The sequence below is a fragment of the Leopardus geoffroyi genome, chromosome E3 (assembly GCF_018350155.1).
Source record: "Leopardus geoffroyi isolate Oge1 chromosome E3, O.geoffroyi_Oge1_pat1.0, whole genome shotgun sequence".
Classification (NCBI taxonomy): domain Eukaryota; kingdom Metazoa; phylum Chordata; class Mammalia; order Carnivora; family Felidae; genus Leopardus; species Leopardus geoffroyi.
The window spans coordinates 13445001-13471449 of record NC_059340.1 but is presented as its reverse complement, the minus strand read 5'-3'; the positions used below and the strand labels follow the sequence as shown (position 1 = coordinate 13471449).

General features: G+C 45.0%; 1 protein-coding gene across 7 annotated transcripts in view; it reads right to left on the bottom strand.

The window, feature by feature from the left end:
* AUTS2 (activator of transcription and developmental regulator AUTS2) overlaps positions 1–26449 on the bottom strand; it is a 1121759-nt gene that overhangs the window by 318629 nt on the left and 776681 nt on the right. For all 7 annotated transcript variants that reach the window (XM_045461461.1, XM_045461460.1, XM_045461463.1 and 4 more), the window contains one exon: positions 6998–7027. In XM_045461461.1, coding sequence (XP_045317417.1) covers positions 6998–7027 — 30 coding nt within the window. The remainder of the gene's footprint in view (positions 1–6997; positions 7028–26449) is intronic.

Below are 26449 nucleotides of genomic sequence, written 5' to 3'. Positions count from 1 at the left end.
AAGAAGTCCATACATCTTTACTGGGGACAGAACACTCTCCAACTGGAATACAGAATAAGACAGACTCTTCTGACAACCAAAGAGCGACCCGGGTTACACTCTATGAAAAGCCACGCGCATAAAACACGCTGTGAAAGGCATCACTAGTACAAATGTCTCTGCTTATGACCTTCCCACTATTCAGGTGGCTCAGGGTTCATGGTCAATTTCGTGAGGATGAAAGCCATCACTTCCACCTACCTCTTCCTTGGCATTGTAACCTTCCCTGCAGGTAAGCTATAAAATCAAAGCCAGTGCTTCATTCTAAGAGATAGCAGCTGACTTTTTCTCTGGGGTTGTAGAAGCATGAACTCAACCCCAGGTGTCTTCCAGAATCCCAGAAAGAATTCCTCTCACAGGCCAAATAATACTCATTACCAATCAAGTGAGTTCTTAAAACACATCGTGCAAGCTAGCTCTTCACTAGTTCCCGTGCTCTCCTAAATAGTTAGGGTAACTGAGAAACAGAGATTAAACTAATTGTGCTGCTGCCTACCCACAGGTGCACGGTGACATACCTAATTGAGCCAAGCAGCTACAACGCCCAAATCAGTTCCCTGGTACGTACTGGAAAAAAATAAATGGTGGCTATGAATGACTGAATGAGCCAACAAAGAGATAATGACCTGGTTCAGACATGAGGCCCACACGTAAGTTTCCTTCAGTTACTTGAAAGAGTCAATGCAGATGTGCCCCGACCTACCCACCATGTTTATGCCCTCTTAGGAATTAGAGAGAGATGAATGAATGGAGACAATCCTTATACGATCTTCCTTCGACACTGGCCGAGAGAAAATACAATCACATATTAATTTCCCTCTGGGTCTGCCATGTTGTTGGGGCCTAGGTAAATAGCTACATAGGAAATCAGGATATTCAGTGTTAGATCATTGAATCCAGCTTCACCTCTGGCAAAACCAAGGCTCAGCAGTGTTGGGTAACTTGCCCAGGGCCCCACCGCTGGCTAGTGAGAAATAAGAAAGTAGGTCTTCTGAGTATCCTTCTCCAATACCCACCCACAGTGATCAACAGGACATCTAGAACCTGTTCTTTCTCCTCACTATTCATTCTAAGAAATAAGCATTTAGCTAAAGATGTCCGACACATTTCCAGTAACTCCTGGGTATTCATTTTATTGATTTATAATTAATTAAAAAATCCGTATATGTACAAACTCTTTTTCCAGTGTATGGCACAGTGGTAGTGGACAGATATGCTACATACACTTGATCTTAGCCAAAAGGCCGAGAAGCGATTGCTACATACACATTCAATCCAGGGAAGCAGTTTTTGGATTGGCATGGAAACTCTAGGATATGAAAAAGAGAAGAACCTAATGAGAGTCAGGATTTAAAATAATTTGCGGTAGAAATTTAATCCAAGGATGGTAGGAAGAGGAATTCTGGATGGCTACAATGGGATTAAACCAGTTGGAAATGGGATGAGGTTAGAAGAACAATAAAATGTCATTTTGACCTGGACCTCACCTCGGAGGGACAAGAAGAGGTTGAGCAGATGGGCATTATGGAAATGGGGCATCCAAAATGGAAAGCTCTTGAAACTTGCCCCCAAATTACACAAGTTGCTCAAATAAGCTAGGAAATTTAGAAAAGGCTCAGGAGTATCTTATGAGAAAACAAACTTGTACAGGGAATCCAGAAAGCTGAAGAAGAGAGCACCTATTTGCTGCAGTCCAGAAAATAAACACTGGGATTGATACAGAGCACACTCACGTTCAACATCAGTTTTCTGAACCCGTTTCACTTCTCCTCTCCATCTGGAGATGAAGATCCAGGAAAAGCAAATGCCCATTTAGCAAAGCAACAAACATTACTGAGCACCTAATTTGTGCCAGGCACTATGCCAAGTGCCAAGGACACAAGAACACGGCTCCCCGCTCTTGTCCTGGACCGTGGTTGCTTGCTTCGCTGCTAGAAAATTGGAAGGGGGGGAGAAAATTCCTTTTTTTTCCAAAATAGGACAGGGTCTCTCATTGTCTCCTGATCAGAACAGGTCCTATTTTAAAACCAAGGACTGAGGTTCTACAAGCAACAGTGAACTTCTGGAATGTTGCTGAGGGTGCACAATCTTTACCAAGTGTGCATTGTGGCCAATCAAGGCATGGGCCCCTTCCACTATAAGCACAAGCCACATGCCCAGTCTTCAGTTTGCCATCTCAGCGGTTTCTGAGTCCTTCAGAAGCCAAGTTAGGCGTGTGGTTTGTGTGGAGTTAGGAACGTAAGCCTCCGCTGCTCTTCTTAGAAGCTGCCCCCTTCCCACACAAGTGAACACAAAATGATCAAACACGACACATTTTAGCACACATCAAAACATTAGAACGCACCAAGAAGTGTGTTCATGTGGGGGGGAGAGGGAGCTGGTGTGGGAAATCAGTAGCACTGCATGTGAAGCTGGCAGCGTCCCGGCAGGATGTCCCGGGTACTGGTGAGCAAGTCACAGGAACCACACAACCTTCTCCAGGTGTTCAAAGCCCAGAGAGAGGAAACCGCCATCATGTTCACGGGTATGTTAGGAAAAGGAGGATGGCTCCTATCTGTGAAGAGGTCGCATACGTGTGTATTGCGTGTGTGTGTACTCCATGTTAGCTCTACACAAGCACGTGGGTGCACGTTACCCCCATGACACCTCTACAGCTTTTGAGTCTTTCTTCCGGGCTATCAAGCTGTTAAGAGCCCTAAACAAGGGGAAAGTAAATGTTTCTCTCCACCATTTGTATAAGGCCGTGGTTCTCAAGACAAATCGCGTATCGAGGTTACTTAGGAAACTTTTCAAAAAATACAGTTGCTACGGCCCCACCCCAGATGTCCCGCATGGGCCCCTCTCCCCCGTGACGGGTGTCCGGAGCTGACAGTATTTGGCATGTGGGCCACGGGCTCTACAAGCCACGTAGCTGCCATCAGATTCCTGCAGGATGGCACGCTTGTGCTCGGCTCCGGGTTGTTGCCAGGGGAAAGCCTGAAATTTGGGATAAGGAGTTTCAAAGCCATTGTGGGGGGAGACCTTCCACATTTCGCACCACTTCCATTCAGCTTGTAACAGGAAGAAGTGCCCTAGGGGACAAAGGCCTCACGTCCTCAGGCAGGTTTTCCGGCAGATCTGGAGCCTTCCGAAGAAGAGGGTGGCCTTCCTCCTTTCCCGAGTGAGTCTCTCACTTCCCTCCAAGTAAAACTCAAGGAAGCCAACGTTTATGGGCACTTACTGGTCCAGAGACCAGGAGCTGAGTCAAGCGTCTTCTTTAATTGTTACAAAACTATAGGTGGAGTTGTTGTTAATCCCATTGGGCGGATGAGAGCACGGAGGCTTGTCCGCTGCTCCAAAGTAGGAAAGGACAGTCACACACCAGCCTAAGCCGCCGGACTCGGAGGCCCAAGTGCCTGACCACCGGGCATTACGCCTTCCAACCAATTTTGCCCTGTGGCCCACACAATAAACAGGAACTACTTTTAATCTCTACATTAATTTCATAACCAAATAGGGAATGTTTCTTAGTATAATGGGCTGTTGCCAGTGGTAGAGGAAGAGAGGCAACAAGAGAAAATACAGGCCAAATACGTGGAAATATGCACGTTGCCTCTTTGTTCTCATGATAGCAATTCATTTCGAATGGGAGCCTGGGATAATTGCTTCATTTGGGTGATTAAGGTGCAAAGCGCTTCCTCCTTGCTTTACACTAACTACGACACAGAAAAATCCCACATCTAGGATGTGGACCGTCCATAGCCTTCTCTCACTCCCGCCCAACGCCGACCCTGGCCAAGTCCTCCAGGTTCTCTGGCACTAGTGTGAAACGTACCCCGCGCGGCTGGGAGGGGGCGTTGAGAGGTGCTTTTTTGCTCAGTGTCTCATCAGAGCCTTTTCCGTGCACAAGTGCGTCTCCTGCACGCGTGGGGAGCTCTGCTTTTTTCGCTCCTTTCCCAGTCACTTCCACATTAATTAGTAAGGGTATCATTTTATAAATTACAGCTTCGTATCAGAGGAAAGCAGAGTTTATCTTAATTCAGTCAGCTGTGTGAAATACAGTACCCTAATTTTAGACCGCCGGTTCTGCAGATCCCCGTGGAGTAAGAGAATGACAGGTCTTCCGGAGAGAAATCCCAGTGGGTCCCTACAAGTCTCACTTTTGCCTCCAACAGCATCCCTGGTGAGGCTGCTGAAGGGATCCCAGGACACTGAGTGGCATCTTTCCCCCCATTAGCAATTCAGATTTGAATGCGAATCCTCCCAGCAGCACATGAAAGCAGCCTCGGTTAGCTCTGGGGCTCCGAGGGGGGCCCAGCCAAGAGGCTCAGGCACAGAGGAGGCTGCCAGGGGCCGGGGCTTCGGCACGCAGCACAAGTCTGGGAGGATGGTGCTGAAGTCGGTGATAAACACCAGACAATCTCAGTCCAAAAGGGGAAGCCTGACAGTCTGAACTGTAACAGAGCCAAGCAGGCACGGCTGCGATTACAGTCTTGATTGCTCCTGCCGGGAGCCCTCTGGAGGAACGCAGGGTGGCGCGTGGCGGGGCAGGGACAGATGATGGGAGTGAGGGCAGGGAGCGGCTCCCTGCCAGGAGGAGGGCCTGCAGGGCCACAGCAGGCCACAGGCAGAGCCCCCGGGGGCGGCGGGTCCGAGGAACACTCCTAATGGCTCTCCCCTCCCCAGTCGTCACCCCTCTCGTGCACCTGCTATAAACATCTCCTTATTCTCCTTCGTTGCCCTGGAGTCGTCCCTGACTCGGAGCGGTGGGCCCTGCTCCCTTCCCACCGCCACTGCTCTGCTCAGATGCTTCGCTGCTTCCCGCGCTCAGTGTTGGGAACCGGGGCGGCAAGGACACGGGGATTCGGGTCCTGGGGAAGGACTCGTTGGGATGCGGTCAGTGTGTAGGAAACACCGTGGCCCCCAGGACACTCCGAAAACCACAGACAGCTCTACCAGAGCTAGGTGATCATCTGGACAAGTACTGCTAGGCACCTCCAGAGATTCTGAGCTAAGTGATCTGGGATGAGGCCCAGGCATCAGGATTTTTACAGCCCCCCACCCCCATCCCCGGATGATTCGGATGTGCATTCGAGGTTGAGACCGCTGACCCAGACACCTGCATGTGATGCAACACCGGACAAACCTTATCACCTTCTCCCACTGCTGGGGACCAGTGACACTTTGGGATGTCACACTGCCTTTTAAAGAAAGAATGTCCCCTTGGAAGTGAAATCCAGAACAAGGCTCATCCTCTTGGAGAAGTGCCACCAGCTTGAAAAGAGAGATCAACCGTCACCTGTAAAAGATCCCCCGGAACGGCCAGAAAGCACCAATCCCTCTCTAGCTCCTGTGACGCCCGACAGAACGACGTGACGACTGCCAGGTGGGAATGTGGCCAGGATGGCTCCAGGACCAGCAGACGCGCCTCGGACACTGAGCCTCTACTGCTGCCCATGCGCCTCTGGCACCCACTGCACGCCGGTTGCCTGAGACACCAGGGGCCCGGCTTGCAAGGAGCTGAGACTCCCAGGGGCTGGAGGAAGGAAGCTCCTACTTGTCAGTTAAACAAAAGAATAATCCACAGCCCCCTTTGCAGTGTGTACTTTCACTGTCATCCAACAGCCCATTACCATGTCACAGCACAGCGCACCCTTCCATAGGTCACTTTGTTTAAAATGACATGGATAATGCACATGTCAGCAAGCTGACAGTCCTGGCCGTCCTTCAGAGATAAAAACCTCAAGGCGAGAGCCTGTTCTTATCTAGGGGACATGCATTGGTCTATCATCCAAGTCAGGCAGAACATGATTTCTCCAGAGAGCACTTTTTTCATTTCCTGATTTTAAGGAAATCAAATAAGCACCATTTGTCTTCATCTGAATATGCTTGACCTGCTCAAATGATGATGTCTCGCATTTTATAACAGGCTACATATGCTGAATTCAAATTAACAACAGTACAGAACCAGAGCCTTTAGATCTCTCTTGGAGGCTGGCAGCAGAGAAGGAGGGAAAATTCTGGGCCTGTTGGGAAGATCCCGCCAAACACGAACTGCGGGATTCTGAGTGAAATCCACAGGCACATAGGAGGTGAAAGGCACAGAATGGGGCTCAAGAACGCCAGCTCCACAGGACAGACCCGGAAACCGGGGAGGTCCCATCCCTCTGAGGCCGAGCAATATAGAAACCATGACGTTCGGGTAACTCTTGATGAGGTTCATAAGGGAGGAATGAAATTAGCAAGAAATTTGACTGAGGGGTGGGGACAGCTAGAAAGAAAGACCAAACGGACAAATAATCCCTTTGCTTCAAGCACAGAAAGTTCACTTTACCGGGCTGTGATCCAATCTTCTGGAAGCTCAACAACTGAGCTCCTTTTCCGGATCCATGTTGAACTGGATGCACAGAGGCTGGCGGCCATCAGCCTCCACACAGAGCGGGTACCTGCGGGAAGAACCGCCCTCCCACCTGGCCGTCCACCTGGGCGGGAAGATAGCAGTTCCCACCTGCCTTGCCCTGCCCACCCCTCGTCCCACGGTAAGATTCCGAGAAACACACCATTCACATTTCCATCAAGAAGGCCAATATGTACAGTAAGGCGAGAAGAAGCATAGAGGTCAGTAAAAGAAATGAAGAAATGACATTACAAATGCAGGCTAGCAAGTTTAATGTTCTAACCGAGGATTCAAAAAGAAAAATCAGATGGCTATTAAAATGGTTTCCTCTTTTAAAATCTGTAAAAGTGAAAACCTGATGACGATATATCCAATATTAACGGGTGTGTTTAAAAACAGTGGGCCTCACATATTAAATACATTATTTCTTATCACAGGAAACATCGCTGTGTAAATAAAGCTGGTCTTTGCAGAAAAGGTACGGTCAATAGCAGGCTGGTATCCCACCACCCTGTGACCGTGTGCGAGAACCACGGTGCTCGACTCTGCCCACAATGGTGGGGCGGGGCGGGGGGATCTTACCTTCTCTTCCTGGTCACTGTCGCTGTCACACTGAAAAGAAAGATAAGAGAATAAGGGTTAGTGAAAAAATTGAGTACATTTTTATTTTTGATACAGAAAAAAAAAAAAAGAGGAAAGACAAATAGAGGAAATAAAAAAATGCTGCCTAAGCTGTACAGAGTTTCTTCAGTTCAAACGATGATAAACAGAATCAGAAGCGAAATGCTGTGAAGTTGCTCTGTTGATTTCATTCGACGCCTGCGCTCTGTGCCTCTTCCTGTGGTCAGTCTGGCAAGGTGCTGGATCACAATGGTGAGCACCCCCACTGCACGGGAGAGGGGATGCCCATCAAGGAGCCAATCCGGCCTCAGGACTAAGGTGCATCAAGGTCATTCACTGGGATTCGGAGCAAATTGATATCTTAATGGAGACCTTCTACCTTCAGCTAATGTGAATGGTTGTATCTCTCCCGGTGCTTTTGCACAGGAAAAGAGGTAAGCCTCCGGACACTGTATTTGCTCATTTGGACTTTGGAAGAAACACAGTGGGCAGAGCTCACCAGTTTGTAATGGCTGCCTTTTCTGTGGCTTAGAGGCCCAGAGAAAAGAGGGAATATTCCCTATAAAAAACACACCAATGATAAGAAGAGGTCAGGGAAATAAATCAGCAATATGGGCAAAGAAATCTGTTTTAAGACAGTAGAGTCACATTGTAGCTAACTGACCCCAAATTCCAACTGGTCAGCTAAGTTTGGGATAAGCAAAGAACGAGAGTTAACTCAAAACTTGGGCTTCTTCATTAGAGGCAAAGGGGGGAAAAATAAAACCACATTTTCTTTTTAAACCAAGAGTGTTTGTTACCCATTTGATTTCAAAAGGGGGGGGGATGCATTCTGTCACAGTAAATGTGCAACGGATAAAAATATTCATTCATTCACTCAAAAGTCCTTGATGAGCACTGCTAAGCCAGACAGATACTCAACCAAGCAGGACGCAGGACTGACCCTAAGGTAGCTTTCAGTTTAGCAGCAGAGGGAAAGCTATAACACTAACACTGAGCAGAGGTGTGGTGTGATGAGAGCTATAGTCCATTAGGATGACTCTTCCGACGGGGCAGAGGAGAGACCATGAGCTGGGGTTGGGAAGAAGACACTGGTCACAGGTGACCAGTTTGGCAACCCTTACAACACTGTCTAAACCAGCATGACGCATGGTTTAAGAAAGGGAGGAACAGATGGCAGAGTAGTTCTGAAGGCAGAACCAATAGGACGTGGTAACACATGGATGCGAGAAGCAAGGAAGAGGGACGAGTCTCGGATGATGCCAAGGTTTTTAGTGTGGCCACCTGGACATGGGAGTTGATGTAGCTATGAACAGAAACAGAAAATAAATTTGCCTATACAGCAGTCACTACTGGCTGGATACCCATAGTCATTTGCAAGCCCCTTTCCCCTAGTCTGTAGCTTCTGACATTTTGAGACTGAAAAGGCCAGATAGTCTCTCTTTTCCAACTTTGCTTATAGCTAAGGGTGGCCATAAGACACACCGTTGGCTGAGACTTGAGGAAATGTCTGCTGAGGGTTCTGAAAAAAATTTTTTCTCCTCAAAAAAGAAGAAAAGCAAGAAGCACTTGCCTCTTGCCTCTGAACACGACTGAACGAGGATGTGACGTCTGGATCTGTAGTAGCGACTTTGCAAAAATGAGGCAAAAAGCCTAAGTACTAAAACAAGAGAGTGGGGCCAAGAAATGGCCTGGCACAATGGGGCCACTTGAACCAACCTAAGAGCAGCCTGCCTCTGGACATTTTTGTTCAGGTAACAGTAAGTTACCTTATTGTTTAAAAACCACCATTAGAGGGCTTTCCATCGAAAGTAACAAAAACTCCATCCGAATGGACAGCGTGCTATTATAAGACATAACTTGGGGACTGCTTCCTCTTTGTAGCTTACACTCTGTACTGTAGGTATTTAGGAACTCACAGCACAAACTTACAGACTGGAGGGCTCTAACCTTCCACTGTCCTCGCCGGCTCCTCAATGCCATAGGGTTATCAGAGTTTTAGTGACCGTGCTTTAACCAAGTACGACTGCACTGTTTTCAACCAGGCTTCCAAACTGAGAAGGTCTAAACTTCCTTTTGCCTGATGAGTAATTTCTCTATTCTGATAAGTCAAGAGAGGCTAGATGAAGACTTTGAAGGCCTAGAACAACAGACAGATGAGGTTCTGTTCTCCTGATTGTGTGACTTTTCCACTGCCTTTGCTTAGGCTTTCGTTGGGGTTCCTAAGTTACGGGCGCAATTTCAAGAGTGACAAGGCATCATTCAGGAGGGCGTGGAAGAGAGAAGCGTATTTTGCCAGGCAGACTCCTCTCCCCAGATGATCCCAGCTCGCCTCGCGAGGCAATCAGTGACAGCTGAAGGCTGTGGCATGGCACTTGCCCATGTCCCCAAGGACTGGTGTGCAGGGGGAAGAAGGAGTGGGGAGCCTGGAAAGGAACTACCGCTGTCCGTGCCCAGCCCCCACCCCTACCGATCCTAACAGCGGTATGTCCCTGGGAATGGTTATTTCTATCAAAGTGTTAAGCTTTCTGCTTTCCAACAGTCCAGTTCTAATTTCAAGGTCCACTTAATTCTGCATCAAGTAATTACTGATATACCCAGAAGCACCTTGTCTCCAGAGTTAAGCATATGGTGAAGAACTGAGACCTACTGGTATCCATTATGGAAGCAGCACGGATGCCAAGCCGATTAAAAATGCTCAGGCTCCCCACACAACATGCCGGGTGAGTGACAGCTCCTCGACAAGGCCGGTCGCAGAGTCTGCCAAAACAGTCTCTGCTGCACTGGGGCCCACATGGTGCGCTGAGAAAACAGTTCCATTTCTGGTATTAAATTCCCATACTGACCCGAGGACTTTGCCGTGAGCTCAGCAGGAGCGCACCATCCAATTTACAGCTCCGCTCTCCGGAGCCTCGAGTGCCAGCCCCTGGCAGAGACGGATGATGGTCAACCCCTCCAGCTCATAAATTATGCAAAGGCAATAAATGCACTCAGCAAACAGCGCCTAACGCTTGCCTAGCCTGGCTCCTGACACACTCTGTAAAGAGCCAGAAGTTCGACACATACAAGAGGTCTATTCCACTCATAAAGGGGGTTTGTTGACAACCCCAGACGGAACGCGAGCCACAGTCCTAAGGAGTCTTTCTGCTTCGCTGGCAGCCGTTTATGGGCCGGCTTTATGAAAAGGAGAGGCTGTTTTATAGAGTCAGTGTGGGCAGAATTCATGGGCTCAAATTCACATTTAATACACTGTACGGCTTTTACACCCCAGGTTCAGTACATTGTGGATTTGGGGCCAAATGATTCCTGGTCTTGAAAGGTTAAAAGAAGAAGTGTCTGCTCCCCAATCCCTAGATACACACTCCAATTTACAAGAGTTCACGCCGAGCCACCTCCTGATTCAGGTGTATGTTCTGCATGAGGCTGGAAAATGGGAAAGGCATGTCGAATGCAGAAACAGAGTCCCCGCTGATTTGACCATTTTAAGCATTTTGACACCAGGGTCCCGCATTGGTTTATTAGCAAACAGGTTGCACGCTAACAACCAGCTTGAGGTGACAGAGTACTCCCCATGACTAGACTTCAAAGCCCTTTGTGAAACGCTGGAAATATTTTCGTCCGTTTTAAAAGCAAGAAATGAAAAGGAACAAGGGGGCCTTACCCCCCAGATGGGAGAGAATTCTTGGTCACTGAGCCTTTAGACACACATGTGAGCCAAACCCGCACAGACAAAAGAGGGAGACAGGAGCATGAAATCCAAGCCACATGCCTCAAAGGCAGAACTCAGAAAGGGCCTAGTGCCTGAGCACAGCACTTCCGGTGACTGGCTCAACTTCACCATCTGTTCCCTCTGGTTTCACAAATTAGAAGTGAGTCTTCTGGGGGCAACTCTCCCTTTTGCACTAAGTCCCACCCTTTAAACACTTCGACCCACCCACGCACCCACCCACCCAGTATTTTCTCCTTTTACAAATTAATGCATATTTTATTGAACGGAATTTAAAAATCACCCACGAACCTGCTGCCCATAGGTAAACAGCTAATACGTCTGTAGAATTCTTTCCAGTCTTTCCTCCATCCCTCACATACACATTTGAAGAAATGAAAATGAATTCCTACTACTTGTACCCTTCTTTGTTTTCATATAACGTGTCAAATATTTTCTTCAATGAGTCAAATTTACCCTGTCACATCACTTTTTTTTTTTTTTTTTTTTTTTTTAAAGGCTGCGCTGCGGGGCAGCTGGATGGCTCAGTCGGTTAAGCGTCTGACTCTTGATTTCGGCTCAGGTGGTGATCTCGCAGTTTGTGCGATCGAGCCCCATGCTGACTGCACAGAGCCCGCTGGGGATTCTCTCTCCCTCTCTCTCTGTCCCTCCCCACCCCCATAAATAAATAAATAAACCTAAAAATAAGTGTGTGTGTGTGTGTGTGTGTGTGTGTGTGTGTGTGTATAAAAGGCTGCGCTGCAATCCACTGTATGGATTGTAAATAACCTAGTAAGGAAATTCCCTCGTGCTGCTATTCAGATTGTTTCGACTGAACATACTGGCATTTTCCCCTTGTACACATTCACCAATACTGCTCTTCCCTAGTATCTCCTCATGGCTCTTCCTTCTCTGCAAATCCCTTAATTTCACTGTCCCCCCAGAGTTGAATCTGCAGTTCTACTGTTTCTCTGTGATTTCCTGGAGAGCCCTTAGAGTCCCCTAGTTCTGTCTACCATTTATATATTGAGACTAAAACATCTCTATGCCTACCACCTGCCGGCTATGTGACTCTGGGAGAATCATTTCAATTCTCTGCATCTCAGTTTACTTATCTGTAAAATGTGGGTACTAATGGCATTTCCCCCAAAGGAAGGGGAGAAGAGAACAAGTGAACACATGTAAATGGTTCAGACAACACACAGCACAGAGCTGGCATAGGCAGTAAGTGTTAACTGTTACTAAAGTACGTTTTTGCTTGCTATATCCCCTTCCCGAAGCCCTGCAAACACCTCAGACCCGAGCATCCACCTAAATCCAGACTCGCCCTCGTTTGCTTGCCCCAAGTCTGCCCCTCTCCCGCTGGTATTATCTTCTTCTTATCTATCCCACCCCCATTATCTTCTTGGTAATGCTGTTGCACGTGCAGTCTCAGCCAAGAGTCTGGACACTTCCCGCGGCAAGGAAAACTCTTCACAGATCCTCTGACTCCCGACACCCAGCCACTCCTCCAGCACGGTGCATGTCAAGCTTTCTGCGGAGAAGGACCATTTGTTTTTGTTTTGTTTTCTTTAATTTCCAATACATTGTAGAATATAATAAAAAATAAATTGCTAGGAACATGAAAAAGATAAGCAAAGACATGTGTGTGTGTGTGTGTGTGTGTGTGTTATTATTAGATTTAAGGGATACGAAATTACTCTACTGAATTGCTATTAAAGTTTCCAAATGCTTATTCTCAGCTGCCACGCCGATCCCCCAGTAGACGGTTAACCAAGAACTCAGGGCGTGGCCTGGGTCTGCACCCACACTTGGAGTAGCACTATCTTTTTTTTTTTTTTTTTTTTTTTTTTAAATTTTTTTTTCAACCTTTATTTATTTTTGGGACAGAGAGAGACAGAGCATGAACGGGGGAGGGGCAGAGAGAGAGGGAGACACAGAATCAGAAACAGGCTCCAGGCTCTGAGCCGTCAGCCCAGAGCCTGACGCGGGGCTCGAACTCACGGACCGCGAGATCGTGACCTGGCTGAAGTCGGACGCTTAACCGACTGCGCCACCCAGGCGCCCGAGTAGCACTATCTTAACACACCCCTTGTTGTTGCCACACTCAGGCACAACTGGTCACACCCTCAGGATTTATTATCTTTGCACTTTTCAGTTCCCTCCACCTGGAATTCTGGTTCTCCAAGTTCCTACCTAAAAATATTTAATTTGTCTTTGTAAATTAATTCTGGTTCTCCAAGTTTCTACCTAAAAATGTTTAATTTGCCTTTGCAAACCCAGTTCCCTTAGAATCTTCTAATATGAATTAGGAATTCTTAGAATTACAGTACTCTTCTTAGAATTAATTGTTCTGTCGTCATCTCTTACAAAATTATATTTTCACTGTTTGCCACAAGACACATCCGTACTACAGAGTTAGCTCTGAGTAGGTAAGAGATAGTGTCTTGGGACATGAAAGGTGCTCACGTGGATAAGTTCACCTCATTCTTCTCTAGAATTCTTCAAACAGTGGCTGATTCCAGGTTACATAAGAAACTATGATTTTGAAAAAACAAGTAATTCCAAAGAAAGAAGGTACAGGAAATAATGACTAACTCCACTGCTTAATTCAGCGGGGTGTATGTTTGAGCACAGGGGGCAGTGTTAAAATCATTAGCAGAGCCTAGAGTTGGGGCCAAGAAGGAAATACCTTCCATTAAAAGGCCCAGACAAGACATGACTATGATTTTATTGTACTTCCTCAAAAGCAAACATTTCTCATTTCCATTTGGGAATCTCAATATCTGTGTTTTAAGACGCTGATCCAAATCGAAATAAGTCAAGGTCTGCGACATCTCTCCGCCTCATTCGGAATGAAGGAACAAGATGGAATTCTAGGTACCTCGTGATGGAATGCATTCTTAAGCAGAAAGTGGCAATCATTGAATATATCACATACAATGACATTGAGGAGGGCATTGCTCTCTATTCTGCTCAATGGACCTTGCTGGAACAGTTATTTCGTATCTCAAATCCATTTATCATTGCCACCAAAGATGTCAGGGCTGAACACCATCACTGAACAAAGTTATTTTATTCTTCTTTCTGCCTAAAGGAAATAAGAGGAAAATGAGGGAGAACCCCAACTTGTAAACTACGGCATCTAACATCAAGTACAATTTAACTTTGCTGGTGACAAAACAAATCGATTTCCCTTTGGGGCAGGCGGTTTATCTAAGACTGTAAAGACATCCCTCACCTAAAAGCAATTTCAGAAGAAGCCACCTAGAGAAAACATGACACTTATTTTTTTATTTAAACAAGTAAACTAGCAGCACAGTGACTAGAAACATGCCCACCATCATCTTCCCATCCCTGCAATTCCTGGTACATGCAAAAACACGCAGTCATTCTGTGCCGCGTACAGCAACTCTGATGTTGTCTGTCTTCCGTCACCTCACAAAGCCCTCGTTTCACAAGGTTTACACTGCTCTCCTATCGACTTTGGGCTTTAAGTGAAATTTAAAGCTATTGGGGACCTTGAAATAAAAAAGAATATTTTCATCCTGAAAATGGTTTACGGTATTCTTACTGATTGTAAAACGATGCCACTGGCCCTCTTCCTTTCCGCCTCAACAACAACTATACCCAATCAAATAAAATAGCTCTACAAAAGTGAAAGCGTAATCGAAAGATTTGTTTGCCAAACAGTAACTTAAAAGATGAGAATAAAGCTTCTGACAGTCACCAAAAGAGCACATTAGAAAATAATGTAAGGTCTACCCATCTTTAGCGGTGCTGGAGGTAGAGAGGAGAGCAAATCTTCAGAAGCTTCTGGAATTCTGTACTGGTGACCTGTTATTCTTATGGGGAGTTCTCAGAACCTGGCATTTTTGCAAGTTCTCAGCTTGAATGGGCCAGGCCTCAAACGGCCAACGTGATCTGAGGGGGCTAGCGGAACACTTCTGATCCCCCTTCAGGGTCTCTCAGATGATCACACATTTTCATTCAACAAATACTTTTAAAGTGCCTATGGTGTTCTAGGTTCATTCTGACCACTCATTAGAAGGACAAATACACAGCCAGAAATCAAGCTGTCCAAATCTGAAGTTCTAAAGGTCACGACTTAATATTCAACATGGTTTTTTTTTTTTTTTTTTTTTTTATCCTTTTTGGTCCTTTTTGTCACTTTCAAATCCAGTTATATTTCATAAAACAATCTGTATGTTGTAAATTTCCAGCTAGCTCATTAAAATATTGTTGGGCTTTTGGATGTGGAAGAAGTGGGTATTTCACAAATCTTTGGAGTTCAGCATTTTTTTCCCCTTTAAGAAGAAAGGAAGTCACACTTTGCCAAGTATAAACATACATAAACCCCAAAGATGAAATTTACTTAAAGCCCAGAGCCCACAAGCCTCAGTGGTTGCCAACATGAGAAAAATGAGTTTCTTGTCCAGAGGTAAAACTGACAGTCTAGGGCCGGGTGATTTGTAAACGATCTCTTTTAAGCTTAAGCAACAGATCCTTTGCCTCTTTGCCATTGATTTACTGATTCTAAGTCATCAATAGCATTAATCCGTACCTGCCTGGGGACCTATTACAAATGACTTTGAAGATGGTGTGAAGTAAGAGTTTATTACGAGACCACAGTATTATTACCAGGGAGACCTTCTCAGCTACGTTCGCTGGCAGTATTATATTTGTGACCCCCTGTGCAATCTTCCCTTTCCAGATCACAGCTGCTTGTTCCTTTGGGTGGGGCCTGAGCCCCCTGGGTTTGCTTCAACTAAACCTTGGTTCTTTTCAGAGTCCTGTGTGAGCTAATAAAACCCCAATTTGCTGATGAGTAAAAAGGAAAAGCATGTTACGGGTTAAAATAATACAAGAGTCTATTTTTTCCGCTGTGTTGTGATCCATAGAAATCACCCTGAGCCTTTTCCCTTTCTTCTCTGCCTGGGAAGCCAATTGCTTTGATTGCAGTGATATGAGCTAGCTAAAATGACTTGCCCTTGCTTGTGAGGCAAATGGAACATGCTAATAGAACTTATCGCATTACCCGATGCAAAAGTGCCATAGCTCATTACTTTAAGATAAAAGGATATCATTGCAGACGGCAAGCAGAATTGACTTTCTGAGGCCCGGCTTGATGATGATTTAATCAACTGCTCTCTTTCACTTCTCATCTCTGCGCCTGTCGGTTTCACAGGTGCCGTTAAATGAGACACTCAGAAAGTGAGCGGAGGGAAAGAAATTGCTGTCATTACTTTTCAAGAAAGGAGGTATGCAAATTTTCGACAGAAAGATTGCGTTCATAATGGGCCTGGTAAAATACAAGGATCATGCTTGACAGGTGAGGGCAAGCCATTCGTATGTCCTTAAAGCGGAGCAGCGGTCCTCCTTTAGAAATGTGCTCGGTGAGAGAAACTACAAATGAGAGAGCAGGCGGGGCCGGGGCCCAGGCGGGGTAGAACCGCACAGGGTTGGCCCAGCTGGTCTGGGTTCTGGAAAGGGGGAGGGAGCTTGCAGTCTTGAGGAAGCCAAAGCCAGATGAGCAGATAACAAAGCCCGGAAGCTCTTCGTCTGCACCAAAATGGCAACCAGCTCTTGCAAAGCACATCCTATTCTCTTTCACACATGGCCACGGGGCCAGTTTGCCTGGATTCAAGTCTTGGCTCTACCACTTACACTCTGTAGGACCTTAGGCAAGTAACTTAACCTTTCTGTGCCTCAGTTTCATTTTCTATCAAATGGGGCTATTGGCAGTACTAACTCCCACGGTTAAGAGCATTTGCCTTCAGGGGCACCTGGGTGGCTCAGTCGGCTGAGCGTCCGACTTCACCTCAGGTCACGATCTCGCGGTTCGTGAGTTCGAGCCCCGCGTCAGGCTCTGGGCTGATGGCTCAGAGCCTGGAGCCTGCTTCCGATTCTGTGTCTCCCTCTCTCTCTGCCCCTCCCCCATTCATGCTCTGTCTCTCTCTGTCTCAAAAATGAATAAACATTAAAAAAAATTAAAAAAAAAAGAGCATTTGCCTTCATAAATATACAATAATGAAATATTATATATATGTCTATATACATGTATATGTATATCTCTCTCTATATATCATTAAAAGGCATAGAACAGTGCCTGATCCATAGAAAGCACTCAACAGATGTCAAAAATCATGCATGCATTCATTCTTCAACAAAGACTGAGTATTTTTTTTTTTTTTTCCTCAAGAGTATGTGTGCCAGGTGCTGGAAACCTACCTGGCTGTAGTTTCAACAGAACACAATCCTTCATTGATTTTATGTATAGAAGTCTTGCTCCCCTGTCAGAGAGTGAGCTCCTCAGAGCACTCTGGTTGTCCCTGGAATCATCACAGGGCCTAGTGCAGTCTTAAGGACCCTAAAAGATGCTAATACCGATTTGATGATTTGTGGATCCCCCTCCCTCCCTCCTTTTATTTATTGTACGGATCCGATACTGCACACAGAGCACAAACCCTTAGAGGAATCTCCTCGTGGCGTAGGAAATCCGTCTCGAGTTGGGATCGCCGGGTGCCCTAGCGTGGGGAAGGAACAGACAGTCTGGCCTGAACCACCTTCAGGAAGGCACAATGGATCTGAATAGATTAAATGATCAGGGTAGTACGAACAGAGATGTTTTTTCATCCACTTCGCTTTCAATAGGTAATTGTTCTATTTTCTCCAACACTCAAGGTAAAAGCATCTTTCTTAAAGTGCCTGTGTCTCTGAGTTCTTTTTCCCCAGGTGATGAAAGTGCTGCAAACCATTCTTCCTTCCGGCCCCCAAGGTTGTAAGGCACTGCTTCCCATGCTAAGTGGCACCTACGTGATTCAATTTCTGGCCAAAGGGACAGCGTCCACCTCAGGCAAAGGGAGCCGGAGAAGAGTAGTTCTTAGCTGTCTCTTTTGGGGAAGGCTTCCTGAATGAAGCCTGCTTCCTGAAAATGAAGTGCATTTCACATCTTAGCTCTGCAGCATGGCTCCTGCATGGTAGGGATTCTCCATGGGAACTCTCTTAGAGCACCTTTCCCCCTAGAAGAGCCAGCCTACAGCCCACCGGTCATTAAAAGAGAGCGTTCTGACAACGGCCCTGGGAGGGAAGTGTTACGGCCCCTCCATTTTCAAGAGGAGAAGTTAAGGCTTCCGGTGGCACAGGCAATATTGAACCCAGTCCCGTCCTCCAAAGTTCATGTTCCCAACAAGTAGGACCTAGCGCTGCTCACTCTCCCACGCTCTATACAAAGACACTACTTGAAAAACATCTTCCGGATCAACGGCTGGGCTGTGGGTGGAGGCGGGCCGAACGAAAGAGGCTGTAATAACCATAAGCGGCAGTGACTGCAGCAGGTGGCCACATTTCTACCCCACTGCAGACAGCTCTCCCTACAGACGAGGGCCTAGTACAGCACCAGGCTCAGGAAAGGGCGCCAGGTTCAAATTCCGATCCCCCTAACTCAGCAACCACGTGGTCTGGGGAAAGACACTAAACATCTTCGAGCCTACCTTTCTTGTTTTTTACGCTGTCAATGGAAATGATACATACTCCACAGAATTTTAGTTAGGAGTCAATGAATTCAAACATTTGAAAGCAGCCAGAGAGAAATACTAACAGTTTTACCTTTTCTGTCTACTTCATGAAAGAAATGCTATGTCATACACAGAAATAAGACGGCAATAGTTGTTTAACGGTTGGATTTAATTTCTATTTTTTATGTTTATTTTTGACAGAGAGAGAGAGATTGAGAGAGAGAACACGTGTGCAGGCTGGGGCTCAAACTTGTGATCCGTGAGATCATAACCTGAGCTGAAGTCGGACGTTTAACCAACTGAGCCACCCAGGTGCCACAGATTTAATTTCTTTATAATTTTACTGCCAGACAGGAGATCATATTCTGCAAGAAATCACGCTTGTGAGGTGTTTGAAGACTCACTACTCTATTACACAGAAAGAGAGACAACAACCCAAACAGACAAGCAAACAGAAACTATCATTCCCTCTCAAAGTAGAATAGCAAATGGTTTTATTTCATTGATAAAATACAGGCATGTCTGGGGAGATATTGCAGGCTTGGTTCCACACCACTGCAATAAAATGAATATCGAAATAAAGTGAGTCAAATGAAATTTTTGGTTTCCCAGTGCATATAAAAGTTACATTTACACTACCCTGTAGTCTATTACATGTGCAATAGCACTATGTCCAAAAAACCCCAACATACACACCCTTAGTTAATAAATACTTTATTGCTAAAAAATGTTGGCCATCGTCTGAGCTTTCAGTCACTTCTAATCTTCTTGCTGGTGGAGGGCATCACCTCGGTGTTGATGGCTGCTGACTGATCAGGGTGGTGGCTGTGGCCATTTCTTAGAAGACGATAATGAAGTTGGCCCCATCAACAGACTCTTCCTATCACGAACAAATGATTTCTCTGTAGCACGTGATGCTGTTTGACAGCATTTCATCCACAGGAGAACTTGGTTTAAAACTGGAGTCAATCCTCTCAAACCCTGTTGCTGCTTAATTGATTACTTTTGAGGGATATTCTACGTTCTTTGTGGTCATTTCAACAATCTTCAGAGAGTCTTCACCGGGGGTAGATCCCATCTCAAGACACCACTTTCTTTGCTCATCTGGAAGGAGCGACTCCTCTTCCATTCAAGTCTGATCACGAGGCTGCAGCGTGAAGTCCCATTTGCGGGCCCCACTTCTGATCCCAGTTGGCCTGCTGTTCCCACCACACGTACAGCTACTTCCTCCCGAAGTCTTGAACCCCTCAACGCCATCCACGAGGGTTGGATCAACTTCTTCCAAACTCCCATTAGGGTTGATATTTTGGCTTCTTCCTATAAATCACGAATATCTTTATTGCCACGGAGAATGGTGAATCCTATCCAGAGAGGTTTCAATTTACTTTGCCCAGATCCAACAGAGAAAACACTACCTAGGGCAGCTACAGCCTTACAGAATGTATTGCTTAAATAGTAGGACTTGAAAGTCGAAATGGCTCCTTGATTCATAGGCTGTAGAATGGATGCTGTGTTAGCAGGCATGGAAATAACATTAATCTCATCGTACATCTCCATCAGAGCTCTTGCGTGACCAGGTGCATTGTCAACGAGCGGTCATATTTTGAAGGGAATCTGATTTTCTGAGCAGTAGGTCTCAACAGTGGGCTTAAAATATTCAGTAAACCATCTGTAAACCGATGTGCTGTCATCTATCCTTTGTTGTTCCATTTATAGAGCACGGGCAGAGTAGATTCAGCAAAATTCTTAAGGGTCCTAAGATTTTTGTAATGGTAAATGAACACTGGCTTCAACATAAAGTCACCAGCTGTGTTAGCCACTAACCAGAGAGTTGGCCTGTCCTTTGAAGCTTTGAAGTCAGGCACTGACGTCTCCTGTCTAGCTACGCAACTCCTCAACGGCATCTTAGAAGGCTGCTCCATCTACGTTCAAAGTCTATCATTTGGTGTAGCCACCTTCATTAATGATCTCAGCTAGATGTTCTGGATAATTTGCCACTGCTTGTGACTCAGCATTTGCTGCTGCACCTTGAAAATTTATGTTATGGAGCCAGCCTCTCCTTAAACCTCGTGACTGACCTCTGCTAGCTTTAAACTTTTCTTCTGCAGTTTCCTTACCTCTCCCAGCCTTCGCAGAATTGAAGAGAGCTAGGAGCTTGCTCTAGATTGGGCTCTGTCTTAAGGAGATGTTGTGGTTGGTTTGATCTTCTCTCCACACCCTTCAAACTTTCTCTATGTCAGCTATCATTCATGTGTTCCTTAGAAGAGCACTTTCAACTTCCTTCAAGAACTTTTCCTTTGAGTTTACAACCTGGCTAACTGTTTAGTGCAAGGGTTTTGGCCTATCTTGGCTTTAGACATGCGTTTTCCCGAAGCTTAATCATCTGTAGCTCTTTATTTAAAGTGAGAGATTTATAACTCTTCCGGAAACATTTAGAGGCCACTGTAGGGATATTAATTGGCCTAATTTCAAAATCACTATGTCTCAGAGAGTAGGAAGGCCCAAGGAGAGGGAGAGAGATGGGGGAAAGACCAGTTAGTGGAGTAGTCAGAACACACACAACCTTCATCTATCAAGGTTGCCGTCTGATAGATTGTTTGTGGCACCCCAAAACAATCACAATAGTGACACCAAAGATCACTGATTACAGATCGCCATTACCAATGTAATACTAATGGGAGCACCTAGCTGGCTTGGTCAGAAGAGTGTGCAACTCTTGATTTCAGGGTCGTGAGTTCAAGCCCCAAGCTGGGTGTGGAGATTACCTAAATAAATGAACTTAAAAAAAAGCCCAAATATAAAAATAAAGAAAATGTTTGAAATGCTGTGAGAAAAACCAAAATACGACAGATAAATGAAGTGAGCAAATGGCACTGGAAAAATGGCACCGAAAGACGTGCTCCATTTAGGGTTGCCGCAAACCTTCAATATATGTAAAACACCGTATCTGTGAAACACAATAAAGTGAAGTGCAATAAAATGAAGTATGGTTCATTTTTACCAACAAGGAAATACGCTTTAGGATTCAATTTTCTAAGTGTTCCTTTAGGTTCCCGATGCACATTCTTTTGGGTGGATATGGTCTGGATTTATTCCAGGAATAGGAGCCAGTAACCTGTGTATAGGGACTAAAGTAAAATGCATAGATTTAAGAGCTGGGAGTCTACACCTGTAGGTTATGCAGAGTGCTGTAACGCCTTAGGGGCTTCGTAATTAGTGAGATGTTCATTCAAATTCAAACTGGCCAAATAAATAAATAGGATGGATATCGAAAATAACAGGTGATGACTGGTACAACTTGGAAGCCAGCCATTTTGGAATCTGTCTAGAGATTCTGACCAATCAGGATTAGGAGCTACTTGAATAGCCCTTTGCACAGAATTTACATATATGCAAGGCCTACCTAAGGATTGATCTAATAAAACCAACAAAGACAGTAACCTTGGGAAGAGATAAAACTTCTTAGAGCATTAACGCTGGTAACTGTATACACAGGGAGTAGTTGAGAGAATAGGACTAAAATGCCTGGCACTTAGGAGTCACACCCAGCAAACAGTCCAACGGACTACTACTCTGCTCGGAAATGCCTGTTCTCTCTCCCATATATATGGAAGCTTCCTCTGACTTCACTGGCCAGAGGTCCACTGCTGATTTCCAGCATCTTCAACACTGTGGTCAGAGTTTGCTTATATTCTATTCTTCCTAAATCTGACACGTAAAAGGTGCTCAAGGAACATATGTGAAAGAATGAATTCATAAATTATGTTAGCAAACAATCTGAAGGAAGGTGTCATGGGAACTGTTTAATTGAGGAGTCAAGAAATAAATGGGGATGGAGGTCGCCTGGGTGGCTCAGTGGGTTAAGCCTCTGACTTTGACTCAGGTCATGATCTCACAGTTTGTGGGTTTGAGCCCTGCGTCGGGCTCTGTGTTGACAGCTCAGAGCCTGGAGCCTACTTCTGATTCTGTGCTTCCCTCTCTCTCTCTCTTTCTCTCTCTGCCCTTCCCCCGCTTGTTCTCTCTTTCTCTTTCAAAAATAAATAAACATTAAAAAAAAAGAAATATACAGGGGTGATGGAAAGAACACTAAGGTGTTTGGAAGCATGGGTGTCTGAGTGTGTGTACAAGAAAGACATGGAAATAATTTCAAGGTAAAAGAAAATCTGAAGAAAATAACAGTACACAGTTGAAGAAGTCCAATTTTAAGGTTATTCCTTTAAGAAAATCAGGAAAATCGGGGCACCTGGGTGGCTCAGTCAGTTAAGCGTCCAACTTTGGCTCAGGTCATGATCTCCAGGTTCGTGGGTTCGAGCCCCGCATCACACTCTGTGCTGACAGCTCAGAGCCTGGAGCGTGCTTCAGATTCTAAGTCTCCCTCTCTCTCTGCCCCTCCCCTGCTTGTGCTCTGAATCTTTCTCTCTCTCTCAAAAATAAATAAACGTTTAAAAAATTTTCTTTTTAAAATAAAAAAAAAAAAAGAAAATCAGGAAAATCAAAATCCTAAGGTATTTCCTTTTACATTTGACTCACTTCAACCCACGTGAAGCAACTGGAATTGAACAGGAAAAGGGACAGCGGTGCTCTCATGCTGACAGACATAATGGCCACAATGTCAACTTCCCACCCATCAGACTTTGTGTTCTGTTTGTTTAAAATCCAAGACAGTGAAAAGCGTAGCTAATGGGTTAGAAATATGGCTGGAGACAAAGTGATTTACAAATGTAAGAGGGTGGTTCAGGAAGATCCAAAGACATGGTGGGCCGTCATTCTACAGGATCCCAAAACTGATTTCGCTTTCTTTTCCTATCACTTTCGCCCCTCTTAGAATCCATCATGTTCGTAATGGGCATTTTAAATTAAATTGTACCTAAAAACAGTCTTTATTTTAGGATGGCTTGAAAACCTAGTCTTACAAATCATAAACAAGGAAGGGTAGGATTACTATAAATTGTCTGCAAGAAAATACAAATCGCCAAGATAAAAACACCCACTGGTCTGCCAGTCTCAAGTTTCCTGTTTTGACATACTATACGCAGTAATTTGGTACCCACAATCTCTTATTAGAAGATGAATGTGCTATTTTTCTGAATGCTGCAATTACAATAATTGAATTTAAAATGGGGATTGAGTTTCTCTATTTGGAGGAAAAGAATAATTGTGTATTTCTGATTAAAATCAAGGGGACTGAAGAGAGGTTGTACAAATTCCAGCTTCAGTCTCCCTGAGTGACTCCTTATGAGGCCAGAGAAAAGAAACATTCAAAAGCAGAGAAATGGACCAGCACCTCAGCAGCAGGCACTGTCTTTGGCCTCATTTGCTTTGTCTCCTGGCCTTCCGTCACGATGCCCTCGTGACAGAGGCAATCAGGGCACCACGCCATTGTTACATTTTAAATGGCAGCCATGCTGGAGTTTCCCACTGTGTCAAAAATTAAGAGTTAAAATGCAAGAAAAACAAACATCTCTTGGTGCTGAAAACCCCTGACCCCTTTCAGACTGCCAACATTTTGGAGTAGTTTTTATTTCTTCTTTGTAGGCCCTCTCCTCTGGGCGGGGGAAATATAATGGCAGAAAGAGTAGGGTGAGAAGGAAACTAATGTTATTTTCCAGAGGCCTCAGCTTCTTTTGTTTCTACCAAAAAATTACATAAAAAGCCACCTTTAAGGTGCAGATGTAAGAAAGGAAAAGGGGACTGAGGAAGAAGAGGGCTCTCTTGCCCTACCAATGCCTTTTTATTTTATTTTTTGATGGTACCATTCAGTCTCCTGAAATCCCCATCGGTCCAAATAAGAAGGGGAAATGGAGTCTTACAAGTCCTCATAAACATTCCTTAAAATATAGTTTCCTAAGAAAAGAGAACATTTTGTTTCTAGCACAAAATGACCCAGGGGTTGTCCCTTTATGTCGTTTCCTTTTTTTTTTTTTTTTTTTTAAAGTGGCTTTAATGGCTTTATTGAGCTCTAACGTACAGGAATAAACTAGCCATATTTAAAAGGCACTATAGGATACATTTGTACACATGTACGCACCCATGAAACCATCGCCGCAATCAAGACAGTGAACACACCCACAGCCCTCAGAAGTCTCCTCGTGCTCCTTTGTTAATCCTGCTCTCCCTTCTCTGCCCATACCACTCTCCCCCCAACTGATCTGCTTTCTGTCACTACAGATTAGTTTGTATATTTTCTAGAGTTTTATATAAATGGAATCATACAGTATGTGCTCTTTCTGCCTGGTTTCTATCATTCACTGCTTACTATTTGGACTCCTAATTAAAAGGGAGCCTCCTAACTCCAGAGCAGAAAGCATCCCGTAGAGGCTGCCATGGCCAGGGTTTACTGTCATCCCCCAGGAATAGGACCGATTACTGGGTCTTACTTTATTCTTACGCTTTATTATGTACTTCAGTAATCAATAAGCATTTCTATGGCAGCGGGTTTATTTTACTCTATAAATCCAAGGAGGAGAGAATGATATTAAGACATCAGTATGGATGGGCTCTGCTGCTCTGTAACACTATGAGGAGAACGCGAGCAACAGATTTAAATCTAAGAAGGTTACAGAGCAGTCACAGCCCCTGGCTGGATGGCAGGAATCGTAAAAGACTCAGGCAAGATCTACAGCGATGCACTGTGGGCCAATGGGACTCTCCGAGCAAAAAAACCCAAACTGAATAGGCATGCTGGTCGTCTACCCAGAAAAGAATTATAAGCACTGGCTTGAGTGGAATGCGAAGAGCCCCTCTCAAAAATCCAAACTATTTCTTAACAGAGGAAATAAAAAGGTAGCGAGCCAATGTTGGTTGCAGGTTGACTGTGTAGAACGCTCACTCAGGTTTAGGAACGAGGCTGTTCCACAGTCACTTGGCAGTCCCGGGAGGCTCTTAATTCTCTCCCCTGCAACTCTTGGCCCCAGGGCTCTGCGGGAATGATCACCGGAGCATCTCTTTCTCTAGCTAGCCCTCGGAGACTCACTCTTCCTTCCAAAAGCAGAGAGGTCAGTTCATGGGAGAGGAAATAGAAACGGCTAATAAACATGAAAAAAAGTGCTCAACTTCAGTAATCATCAAAGAAATGCAGATTAAAAAGGTACTTCTTTTTCTAATCTATCACTGTTGAAAAAAAATGTAAACGCCGATACGCGATGTTGGCGTGGTTGTGGTGAGGTGGACACTCGTCCACTTCTGGAGCAACGACTCTTTCCTACCGGGAAGATGATTCTGTGATATGCATCAAGGACCTCAACGTTTTTCGTACTAGTTAGCTCAGCTCTTCTCTGCCATATATTTATCCAAAATGGAGCAAAAATGTCTATAGAAATTTGTTTACAAATTTTGTCATGCAGTTAAGAAACAACCCAGAAGTACCTTATATGGCCAATGTCAGCACATAGGAAAAGCAAGGAAATATGCTATGATACACTTGATACACATTGCCTTCTTTAACACTGTAACACCTCCCCACCCTCCCCACACCCGACTGTGTAGGTTTTAGAATTCCAATTTTACAGTGAGAAGGTGAGAATTGAAGAATTAAGTAAGTTGCCAAGAGTCACATACTTGTAAGAAGCTCCAGGCATTTGAACCAAGGTATTTCTAAATCTCTGTCCAATACAGTCCAAAACAGGCTTCATGAACCTAAATATCCCCAAACTGGGGACCAGATCTGTGCGTCAGCATCATGCTCACCCATAAAAAGAAGGTTCCTAAGGAATGTTGTTCAGATGGAAAACTGATCTTGGTCACAGGGAAGTTAAAATAAAATCCTTAAAGTCCTCTTGGGTGAATTACATATCCTCTTTCAGGTTCAATGTCTTCTTCTGATCAATGAAATAGGGATAATAGTAGTCACCTCTCCAGATGGAAGGAAATAATCCACGGAAGTGCTACTTTTATTGTAACTACTACAATTAAAGAAGCAAGACCCATTTACTGACATATACAACATGACTTTGAAATTGCTAAGCACATATACAGAAAGGGAAAAAAGATGCACCAAACGTTAACAGTGTCTATGTCTGAGTGATAAAGACTTTCAGTATTTTTGTTTTCATATTAAATTTTTGGTAAATGCTTTTTCTATTTAATGATCATTTTCTTACTTAGTTTAGAGGAGAAAAGGACACAGACACACAGACACACAAAATGTCACCCATATGACAGAGTCCTGGAGGTCCTGATGGGCTCTGGTCT